The sequence below is a fragment of the Mytilus californianus genome, unplaced genomic scaffold, assembly GCF_021869535.1.
Source record: "Mytilus californianus isolate M0D057914Y unplaced genomic scaffold, xbMytCali1.0.p SCAF_3, whole genome shotgun sequence".
In the NCBI taxonomy this organism is placed as follows: Eukaryota; Metazoa; Mollusca; class Bivalvia; order Mytilida; family Mytilidae; genus Mytilus; species Mytilus californianus.
In genome coordinates, this window is record NW_026262679.1 from 91,492,194 (window position 1) to 91,505,107 (window position 12,914).

Genomic DNA, 12,914 nt, shown 5'->3' on the forward strand with positions numbered 1-12,914 from the left:
TAGCTAAAACAATTTTAATTTTGCAAATGGTCATACAGTAAATAAAATTCATAAAACTTTTCAAAAATAATGAAACAATCACAAATTTACAGTGAGATACATGATACATGTATTAAAACACAATGCAAAAAAAACAATATCTATCACATTCTATAAACTTCATATATGCATTGTCACAATTTTAACAGGCTCTCGATGAGGCTTTTGAATTTCAATATGATTCATAAACATGTATCGAAATTCACTTTCCAAGTTGTTATAAAAATATAGTCATGAGACATAGTCATTAAAATAATTTTCCTATGAAGACTGAAAACCGAGCGTCATTTTATCACATTTTCTGGAGCCTCATGTAAGTCTGCTTCTGTTACACCCTTTGCTGCTAATTCTTCCAGTACACGATCCAAATATGTTGGATCTGGATAGCCAAAGCTGAAAATAAAAATAAATACATTGTACAACAGCAGACAGCACCTCCAACTCTGCTTTATTTTAAAACTATTAACAGGAAGTGCAAATTATAAATATTCTCTAATGTAAATTTTATTTCTGTCACAATGTCACTAGTTTCTTTAGCAATTATCATATGCATAATCAAGATAACAAATGTATGTTTTAAAATATTATATGAATTGAATCTGCTGATTCAGAATTTTAATATGCTAATTCAAAAGATAGCTTATAAATAGGGTTTGAATTTTATCTTAAGAATGCAATGGTAGTGGTTTTCATGCAAAATTTGCTATATATCCTTAACATGTGATTTAAATGCCTAACTATGATCTACTCGTACATTTAATAGGTGGACAATAATCTCACATTGTTTGTAAATGTTTTTACTCTATAACTGATTTAACATTTACCATAATACATTGTAATAATAACCCTGATGTTTAAAAGTGTCAGCCGCTAAATGAAATGGGGAGAAGGAACTGTTTTCTATTGTATTGGTTTTGGTAATGCAGTGGTCACAGACAAACTTAACTTGAATTAAATTAAATTCTATTATTAATAACTACTGTCAAAACAACTTCGAGCTGTATGTACCTGAATCTTATGGACTCTCCCTTATATTTCATAATTTTAATTAACAGACTCATGATGAAATTAATCAAAGGGCTTGTGAGCACTTAAGGGTAAAGCTTGTTTTCATTTGCAATGTGAACTTAATGCAATGGAACACATTTTAACCATGTTAACAATATATTGAATACTCTAGTTCAGGGAAACAATGCGCATGTGCAAGATCGGTTGTGATTTTGCGTTATCGACTGATTAGATACGAGATTTGATGAACTGGGGGCATTATCAGTTTATTGATTTATCAGATCGGCATCGTTATTACTGTAATCAGATTATTTATGAAAAGTGATTGATTACACTGACAGATTAAAACAGACTATTTTGACTGTTATATGTTAATTAATCTTAATTACAAAAGAAACGGTTTGATATGTCACCTGACTTTGCGTGTCACCTTCACGCAAAAATGGACAGATTCATGACGTGATGTTCACTTAGCAGATATATTCAACAAGTTACGGGTGCTATTTCATTACCATATCTTAGGTCATAAAAATAAAAGTCAATCAACACCTAGGCCATATGGTATCATGAAGTTTTACCTTAAACTATGTATCTCACCAGGCGACAGTTGGACAAAATTAATGTACCCTTAATAATTATAATCATGTTCTGACAGTTACCGTTAAAACATATGTTCAAAATACTAGCCCTGATTGCATGAGTGTATTAAATTTACATAAAGGTATCGTGCTTAATTCAAATGCATCAGATATTGACAATTTTGAAAGGAGGGGGATCTGGGTCGTTCAGCATTTTATCTTGTCTTATCATGAAGCATACATAATATAGTATGCAGAATATCTAATTAATTTTAATGAGATTTTATAAGATCTTAAACAGAATAAAAGATACTTTATATATTTTTTATATCTTCAGAAAGTAAATTTTCACACATATATATATAGTTTGGCATTTGATTACATACTTTTAAAGAACAGTTCTGTTGTATATTTATTTTTCTGTCAGAAAATTCACGTTAATAGGTAGAAAAATGATAATAAATGTGATTCCGTCGTCAGCGTTAACGCTGGCTGCGTCAGCATTTAGGTTCAGTCTGTGGTTAAAGCTTTGTTTTACATCAAAATCTTTGTCAAACATAATGGAATTTCGAGAAATTGGGACAGAAGCTTCTTTATGACCAAAATACAGTATCCAGGACAAAATTTTGCAAATATTTATTTTCATTTTTCCGTATTTTATTTCTAAATGGACTTCGTTTTTCCTTAACAGTTAAATTCAGGTTTTGTCTAAGGTTAAAGTTGTTCATACAGTCATCAATAACCGTTTTGTTTAATCGTCCAGTTGCAAGTTAAATGCATATCCATGCAGGTCAAGATCATGATAATGATATATGAATGTTGAAACTGTTTTGTTCTACATTGCGCTGGACTTTTCACTTGTTTGTTCAAAATGCAACAGTCCGAGTAAAGACATTGTATAGCTTATTAGTGGGTGTGGCTTTTTTGCTAAGAGTTTAATTCCATACGATGAACTGTACATAGCTGTTTGTTTTTAAGGGAACTTTTTTTATTATGGGTTGAACAAGGAACGTATATACTATTCCAAGGTTAAACGATCAGACTATTTATACAATATTGAAAACATAACATTTATGAAGCCATGGTTATAGTTTATTGAATACTTCGCATAATATCATTCATGATATCGACTAGCTTCAAGTTGTGTTATGACAAGAAACAACTTTTCAAAAAGCTCCGTTTTACATGACAATCATATGGTTTAAATTGTTTATCTATATCTGACCGACACAAGCCAAAGAGAATAAATTATGTAGTGTCACTGTTGAATGATATACTGTTTTGGCAATTAATGCCATTACGTCAGCATGTATCAGGAAATTATTCTCAATCTCCAAAGATGATATTTTTGCACATAAACTTTCTCGAAGTTCTTGGAAGCTTCCAGGGACTTGTAGGCCCTCGTTCCTTCTTTATCAAACATTTCGTTTTGGTTATTTGCAAGGTAAATTTCAAGTTTCCTTCAAATTTCTTTCCCAATTTTCTCCCGTAATTTTCATACACTAGGTCTTGAAATTCTATACAATATTTTTTTTACTTTATTAAACATAAACATAAACCAAAAAACAGATGACACTCAACGACTTCACAGGTAAACGGGAAAGCGGCGGACATCCTTAACATCGAATATTGATTTGTACCAAATGACTTTGCCCCCAGTTCATCCAAATCTTGCATATTCTCGCATGAATTTTAATTAAACGCTTGACCCACTCAGAATTCTAGGTCGCGAACAAGCTTTCCCTGAACTAGAGTATTGAGAGTTATCTTCCCTTGTCCATACTTGTAGTTGAACAATGAACCTTTTTTATATATATGTAGAACAGAGACTCATACACCATGCACAACTTATGTAATTTTTCATAACACAGTTTTGTTGACAAGTATGGTTATTCAAATACACATGGTGACATCATTTTGTAACTTGATAATCTGAGTATACTTTATTAATCAATTGCTTTACATGGGCATTGATCTGATCTAAAATTCTTCACCTCACTGCACCATGTTGGTTGAACCCTCGAAGGTATAGATGAAGCTTGGAAGATATAGCTATTGAACCAGTGACATTTATAAGGGTTTTGACTGCATTTCATATGCCATGTAATGATGTTTACTGCAAAAAGGCTTCAGAAGAATTATTTATTTCCTGATGTGTCTAGATCTCTCCTTTGAAATACAGTTGATGGAGATGATATATAAACTTACTTTTGTGGACCTCCTGCCAACGTAGTCTTATGGTGCACATCATTCCATGTTACACAATCATCCATTCCAGTTGTTCTTGACCTACCAACTGTAAATACCAACCGTCTATCAAATGCAACTTTCAAAAGCCTGGTTACTATTCTACCTTTTGGACAATCTGGTAGATATCCAGTTCTACTGGTTCCGTAATATGGTTTTCCAGGTTTTGGATGTACATCCTAAAACATCATACAAAATAAATATTGTATCTTTAGACACAAATAGGTGTACAAATGTACATGTATATTTACTTTTGTGTTCTACAATAGAAGATATTCTATTTACAAAATACCTTAAGCTTTTGTCATGTTTTATATTTATCAGAGTCTTGTTACATTTGTATTCTATTATCAATCAGTACTGTGAACAACACAGTTTTGAGTGTAAAGTTTTGTTTACATGACATAATCCAGTATATGTTTCAGCATTTTGTATACAATTTCACATATGTCTATATTTTACAATGATATAAGTACTTTAGTGCCCTGAAAAAAATCTCTGTACTGTGGTTTTATTTAACTGAACACATTTGTGTATATTTCATATTTTAACCATTTATACCATGATCTATTAACTGACTAAACTGAGATAGCTTACTGTTTGCGTGCCATCTGGAAAATCATAGGACACAGATATATATCCATGTGGTTCATGTCCAGGCAAGGATCGCCTTTTTGAACTTGATATAGTCATTGTTCCATCTGGCTGAGTACCAATAACTTTACCATATACTGTCCCACACACAGGACAAGTTGGTTTGTATGTGAAATGTAACTCTATACATCCTTTACAGAAAGGATGAGTACATTTATCTAAAATTTTCTTGTCTATAAAATCGTCAAGACATATAGAGCACCGTTTTTCCTCCTCTGAAAGTACTCTTTGTAACTCTGGTGCACTTTGTGAATGCTGTACACCATTATATGTATTGTCATCAACTTCCATTGCCTCTGGTTCTTCCATGATTATTTGCAACTGAAAAAGAGAATTAAAATTTGCATTGTTTCTAATAGATGAATGAATTATGTGAAACAAAAAGTAAGTTAGACTTTTGTTAATAAATGACAAAGTTCATAGGGATACATAAATACATTTACATGTAGTTTCTATGATATTATTCTTTGGTATTTCAACAGTGCATGTTCAAAATTTTTCTTCTTTAATAATTGTACTTTTTAACAGATACATGTACAATAAATATTTCATTGATCATCTACATGTATTTAAGGACAGAGAATTCTTTAGTTGTCTTAAAAAGATATTAAAATAAATGTGGATAGTGTCCACATGTGGACACAGATGATGCCCCCGCTTGCATATCATATAGTTTTAAATGGACATAACTGAAGAACAGTAAAAGTGACGCTACCCAAATTTAAACTTGATCTGAGTTTTGTGGTAATGAGCATTGTGTATAAGTTTCATAACATTTAGTTGAGGCAAACTTAAGTAAGAGAACGGAAACTAAAAATTTTACAATTTTTCCATTTATAAAGGGGCATAACTCTAGAACGGTTAAAGTGACGCCACCAAAATTCAAACCTGATCTGTGTTTTGTGGTAATAAGCATTGTGTATAAGTTTCATAACATTTGGTTGAGGCAAACTCAAGTTAGAGAACGGAAACCAATTTCGGGACGTATGTACGTACGTACAGACGGACAAGGGTAAAACTTAATGACCCCGATTTGGACCAACTTGAAAACTGGGCCCATCATCAAAAATCTAAATACATGTTTAGATTCAGCATATCAAAGAACCCTAATATTTCAATTTTTGTTAAAATCAAACTAAGTTTAATTTTGGACCCTTTGGACCTTAATGTAGACCAATTTGAAAACGGAACCAAAAATTAAGAATCTAAATACACTGTTAGATTCAGCATATCAAAGAACCCCAATAATTCAATTTTTGATGAAATCAAACAAAGTTTAATTTTGGACCCTTTGGACCTCAATGTGGACCAATTTAAAAACAGGGCCCAAAATCCAAAAACTAAATAACGGTTAGATTCAGAATATCAAAGAACCCTAAGAATTCAATTTTTGTTAAAATCAAACTAATTTTAATTTTGGACCCTTTGGACCTTAATGTAGACCAATTTGAAAACGGAACCAAAAATTAAGAATCTAAATACACAGTTAGATTCGGCATATCAAAGAATCCCAATATTTCAATTTTTGATGAAATCAAACAAAGTTTAATTTTGGACCCTTTGGACCTCAATGTGGACCAATTTAAAAACAGGGCCCAAAATCCAAAAACTAAATAACGGTTAGATTCAGAATATCAAAGAACCCTAAGAATTCAATTTTTGTTAAAATCAAACTAATTTTAATTTTGGACCCTTTGGACCTTAATGTAGACCAATTTGAAAACGGAACCAAAAATTAAGAATCTAAATACACAGTTAGATTCGGCATATCAAAGAATCCCAATATTTCAATTTTTGATGAAATCAAACAAAGTTTAATTTTGGACCCTTTGGACCTCAATGTGGACCAATTTAAAAACAGGGCCCAAAATCCAAAAACTAAATACACGGTTAGATTCAGCATATTAAAGAACCCCAAGAATTCAAGAATAAAACCCCATTGAAATTGGTCAAGAAATAAGCAATTTATATGAAGTATCTTCTTTTGCACAATACAGTGCAATTAAATATTTCTTGCTATTGCGCAATACTGTACAATTGACAATTTCTTGCTATTGCGCAATATTGTGCTATTGGATATTTCTTGCTATTGCCCAATACTGTGCAATTGAAGATTTCTTGCTATTGCGCAATACTGTGCAATTGAAGATTTCTTGCTATTGTGCAATACTGTGCAATTGAAAATTTCTTGCTATTGCACAATACTTATTATATAATAATTTACACATCCTGTTTGGTGTGTATCTCCTACCATATCATTATTATTTGCTTTTAAATATAAATCAGAAATAACCAACTTAAAATGGAAAATTTTAAAAGAAAAAAAAAAGGAAAAAAGGAAAAAAAAAACCCCCCCCCCCCAAATTTTTTGAACCCCCTTATGATTCATCACCCCCAAACTCAATCCCAGCCTTCCCTTTGTGGTATGGTACCATGCAGTACAATTTCAGAGAGATCCATACACTTGAACACAAGTTATTGTCTGGAAACTAGAAAAATGTGATTTTTGGACCCTTTTTGGCCCCAAATTCCTAAACATTTAGGGCAATTACCCCAAAAGTCAAACCCAGCTTTCCCTTTGTGACATGGAACCTTGTAGTACAATTTCAGAAAGATCCATACCCTTACACACAAGTTATTGTCCTGAAACTAAAAAAATGCTTATTTTTGGCTCCTTTTTGGCCCCCAATTCCTAAACGTTTCGGCAATTACCCCCAAACTCAATTCCAGCTTTCCCTTTGTGATATGGAACCTTGTAGTACAATTTCAGAAAGATCCATACACTTACACACAAGTTATTGTCATGAAACTAGAAAAATGCTTGTTTTTTGCCCCTTTTTTGGCCCCTAATTCCTAAAATTTTGAGGCAATTACCCCCAAAATCAATCCCAGCATCCCTTTTGTGATATGGAACCTTGTGGTACAATGTCAGAGAGATCCATACACTAACACACAAGTTATGTCTGGAAGTTACACAAATGTTTATTTTTGGCCCCTTTTTGGCCCCTAATTCCTTTACTATTGGTAACATAACCCCCAAAATCAATCCCAACCTTCCTTTTGTGGTATTGAACCTTGTGGTAAAATTTCATAGAGATCCATTCACTTAAATTAAAGTTAAGAGTGCGAAAACCAATGTGTCTTCGGACGACAACGACGACGACGCCAACGTCATACCAATATACGACCACAAAATTTTTTTTGCGGTCATATAAAAATAAGACAAAATTTACATTTTCCCAAGCATCTAAATCACCTCCAGGTATGCTCAGAATGCAGGGTTTTGAGTCTAAAATTTCAAAATTTCCCCAAACCCCCCTGGCAAGTTCAGCCCACTTCGCGGGCTTTTAACTTTTTGTCTGGGCTAACTGATTTTCAAGTCTAGTAGCCCAGCTGGCTACTGGCCTTACAAAGTTAAGTTTCACCCCTGTACATGCATATTTTTGGGCCTAGGATATGTATAACTTATCAAAAATACCAGGCTTATGATTTTGTAGTACACCAGTCCCATGTTTCATCAACTTTAGACCCATGTTTCATCAATATCAGACCCATGTTTCATCAACATCAGACTCATGTTTCATCAACATCAGAACCACGTTTCATCAACATCAGACTCATGTTTCATCAACATCAGACTCATGTTTCATCAACATCAGACTCATGTTTCATCAACATCAGACCCATGTTTCATCAACATCAGACCCATGTTTCATCAACATCAGACCCATGTTTCATCAACATCAGACCCATGTTTTATCAACATCAGACCCATGTTTCATCAACACCAGAGACCCATGTTTCATCAACATCAGACCCATGTTTCATCAACACCAGACCCATGTTTCATCAACATCAGACCCATGTTTCATCAACATCAGACCCATGTTTCATCAACACCAGAGACCCATGTTTCATCAACATCAGACCCATGTTTCATCAACACCAGACCCATGTTACATCAACATCGGTGAATCAAAACAGTTGGAAGGCCAAATCATTTCATGAAGTTGAAGCACATTAAAAACCAAATAAATGGAGAATGTGTCCCCATGGACACAGATGATGCCACCGCTTGCATACAACATTATAAAGGAACATAACTCAAAAACGATAAAAGTGACACTACCCAAATTTGTACTTGATCTGAGTTTTGTGGTAATAAGTATTGTGTATAGGTTTCATAATGTTTGGTTGGGGCAAACTTAAGTTACAGAATGGAAACTAAAAATTTAGCAATTTTTCGACTTATAAAGGGGCATTACTTGATAATGGTTAAACTGACGCCACCAAAATTCAACTTGATCTGTGTTTTGTGTTAATGAGCATTGTGTATAAGTCTCATAACATTTGGTTGAGGCATCTTATGTTAGAGAACGGAAACAAAAAATTTGGCATTTTTTTTCCCATTTATAAAGGGGCATAACTCGAGAATGGTTAAAGAACGGAAACTTAAAAATTTTGTAATTTTTTCATTTATAAAGAGGCATAACTCTAGAACGGTTATAATGACGCTACCAAAATTCATACTTGATCTGTATTATGTGGTAATAAGCATTGTGTATAAGTTTCATAACATTTGGTTGAGGCAAACAAGTTAGAGAACGGAAACTAAAAATTTTGCAATTTTTCCATTAATAAAGATGCATAACTCTAGAACGGTTAAAGTGACGCCACCAAAATTCAAAGTTGATCTGTGTTTTGTGATAATAAGCATTGTTTATAAGTTTCATAACATTTGGTTGAGGCAAACTCAAGTTAGAGAACGGAAACCAATTTTGGGACGTACGGACGTATGTTCATACGTACAGACAAGGGTAAAACTTAATGCGCCCTCTGCTATGGCGAGGGCATAAATATGTTATCATATTCATCTAGACTAGTGTAAATTTATACAAATGTACATACTGGGGGAACCATACAAACACATTGATTTTGTATGTACTTGCATAGAAGCAGAAGAAAATATGATACATGTTAAGTATTAAAATTAATAAATTGCAATCACAATCTTGCAATCCTAAGACACTCTTTCAATTCCTATAGAAAATACATACTGATTAGCCTTGTACCAATCTTTTGAGTTTAGCTACATGTAATTGTTACTGATATTTACAGTTTGTTCTCATGTTGTGCTGTAACACCACTGTCCCAAGTTACAATGTACCTTTAACACTGCCACATTATTTTCATGTTTGTCCCAAGTCAGGAGCCTGTAATTTAGTGGTTGTCGTTGGTTCAAGTCTGTCATATTTGTTTTTTCATAAATTGTTTTGTTATAAATTAGGCCCATATTTTTCTTATTTAAATTGTTTCACATTTTTCATTTGTTCCAAATGCAATACATAAAGTTATGTATATACATGTACATGTATTATATCAGAGACATATATATACAGAGATTGGCAACTTCAACAGTGGTCAGCGAAATCCAAGTTAAATCATGCAGGCGGCGTGACTTTAACGATAGCGTGGGTACTGCCATTTTGTAACTACTAACAGACAAGATTGCAAGTGACTTACGATTGTTATTTTACATCAAGCATTTCAAAACAGCATAATGTAAGTATATTTTTCAATTTCTTATATTATTTACTTTCTCTTATTCAGTTTGTAGCGTGAAAATATTGTGACGATTAACGTTTTATTCCAGTCATAAATAAGGAGAAAGCTGGGTCAACATGGACGTTACGAAAATTTGTAACAAGGTCATATTTCTTGGTTAAAACTTTTTCTCTCTAAAAGAAAGAAAAATATTTGTCAGATGAAATAGCTTCCTAATACATTCAGGCTCTATCTATATCAGTTGAATTTTGAAAATTCTCACCCACTTTAATGCAATTTACACTAATAAAATCAGTATGGCTGTCAGTTGATTTGATTATTTATATAGACAGACCTCTGTACTAGTCCTTGGTTTTAAAACTGGTTCATCTTTAAAGAATTGTTGTACTTATTGCATGAATTACTTTCCTAAGACATACAGGATCTGTCTATACAGGTTGATTTTTCAAATATTTCATTCACTTTGATGCAATTACAATAAAAAATAAAATGCTCTGCTGGGGCGCAGCTTGATACGACCGCAGAGGTCGAACCCTGAACAGTTGGGGCAAGTATGGACACAACATTCAAGCTTGATACAGCACTGAATTTGGATTGTAATTAAATATTTGACACAGCATAGGTTTCTCACACAGAATGAAAGTGGTCTAAGAACTTAAAATTTTTTAATTTACCTATTGAAACCATATCATTATTATTTGCTTTTATATATAAATCAGAAATAACCAATTTAAAATGGAAAATTTTAAAGAAAAAAAAGGAAAAAAAAATCCCCCCCCCCCAATTTTTTGAACCCCCTTAATTATGATTCATCACCCCCAAACTCAATCCCAGCCTTCCCTTTGTGGTATGGTACCTTGCAGTACAATTTCAGAGAGATCCACACACTTGAACACAAGTTATTGTCTGGAAACTAGAAAAATGATTGTTTTTTGGCCCCTTGTTGGCCCCAAATTCCTAAATGTTTAGGGCAATTACCCCCAAACTCAAACCCAGCTTTCCCTTTGTGATATGGAACCTTGCAGTACAATTTCATAAAGATCCATACACTTACACACAAGTTATTGTCCTGAAACTAGAAAAATGCTTGTTTTTTTGCCCTTTTATCATGTTTATAGCCCCTAATTACTAAAATTTTGAGGGAATTACCCCCAAAATCAATCCCAGCCTATCCTTTGAGGTATGGTACCTTGCAGTACAATTTCAGAGAGATCCATACACTTGAACACAAGTTATTGTCTGGAAACTAGAAAAATGCTTATTTTTGGCCCATTTATGGCCCCTTATTCCTAAAATTTTTGGGCAATTACCCCCAAACTCAATTCCAGTTTTCCCTTTGTGATATGGAACCTTGTAGTACAATTTCATAAAGATCCATACACTTACACACAAGTTATTGTCATGAATCTAGAAAAATGCTTGTTTTTTCCCCTTTTTGGTCCCTAATTCCTAAAATTTGGAGGCAATTACCCCGAAAATCAATCCCAGCATTCCCTTTGTGATATGGAACCTTGTGGTACAATGTCAGAGAGATCCATACACTTACACACAAGTTATTGTCATGAATCTAGAAAAATGCTTGTTTTTTCCCCTTTTTGGCCCCTAATTCCTAAAATTTGGAGGCAATTACCCCGAAAATCAATCCCAGCATTCCCTTTGTGATATGGAACCTTGTGGTACAATGTCAGAGAGATCCATACACTTACACACAAGTTATGTCTGGAAGTTACAAAAATGCTTATTTTTGGCCCCTAATTCCTTAACTGTTGGTACCATAACCCCCACCTTCCTTTTGTGGTATTGAACCTTATGGTAAAATTTCATTGAGATCCATTCACTTAAACTAAAGTTAGAGTGTGAAAACTAATGTGTCTTCGGACGACGACGACACCAACGTCATACCAATATAAGACCACAAAAATTTGTTTGCGGTCGTATAAAAATCAGTATTATAGCTGTCAGCTATGTTGACTTAGGTTTTTTATAGAGGAGGGCAATAAATTACGTAATAGCACACCTGTGAATCCACAATCCACAATCACAACTCTAAGGAATTATCTAAAGGAGAATCGAACCTGGACATAATTTCACTGTGTAATTTAGGAACAAACTTTAGCAAATAAATGATTAGTACAGAAATGTTTCTAATGCATTATCAATATAATAATCTCTGCCAGATTTTAATTTTAAAATAATTAGAAATGCTGAAAAGCAGAAAAAAAATTTCTGAATAAAAACATAAAGATAATAATTACGATTTCAGTTACATGTAGCTTTTTAGAAAAGAAATTATTTTATCTGAGGTAAGTGTTCCCATTGGTTTTTTGTTTTTGTTTATTTTGGTTAGCTATCGAAGGTTATTCTTCCCCAATTTGTAGAGTAATAAATCGGCGATATTCTCATTCCAGTCTGCATGAAATAACGTGATTTCACGTAGTTGCCAATCTCTGGATATATATATGTCTCTGATTATATGGACTTAATTTTTAATTTATAATTTTATTTGTCTGAAAATCTTATTGTATAGTGTATTTTGTGATGGTACTGGTCCAGAATCTTCTTTAAGGCACATAGGAAAGCACATGCACAAATGTGTAAAGAATTTTCAATAAGATCTATCGTACATAAATGTAAAAAAAAATGTACTTTCGTTTTCATTAATTGTGTGTCCAGATTTATCTAAAAATAAATGCAAAACCTATGCAGTAAAAAAAAATACCAGCACGAAATAAAGATATTGCCTACTTTCTGTCTGCTTCTGTACTTTCTATCACATTTCTTTAGTTTAATGACAGAAAAAAGGTAAAATTATGTGGTAAATTT

General features: G+C 33.1%; 1 protein-coding gene across 1 annotated transcript in view; it reads right to left on the minus strand.

The window, feature by feature from the left end:
- LOC127735404 (probable E3 ubiquitin-protein ligase DTX3) overlaps nt 1-12,914 on the minus strand; it is a 17,235-nt gene continuing 4,321 nt past the window's right edge. Inside the window, exons 2-4 of the mRNA XM_052245583.1 lie at nt 4,470-4,847; nt 3,834-4,051; nt 1-432 (exon numbers count right to left, since the gene is read on the minus strand). Coding sequence (XP_052101543.1) covers nt 324-432; nt 3,834-4,051; nt 4,470-4,835 — 693 coding nt within the window. The 5' untranslated portion in view covers nt 4,836-4,847 and the 3' untranslated portion in view covers nt 1-323. The remainder of the gene's footprint in view (nt 433-3,833; nt 4,052-4,469; nt 4,848-12,914) is intronic.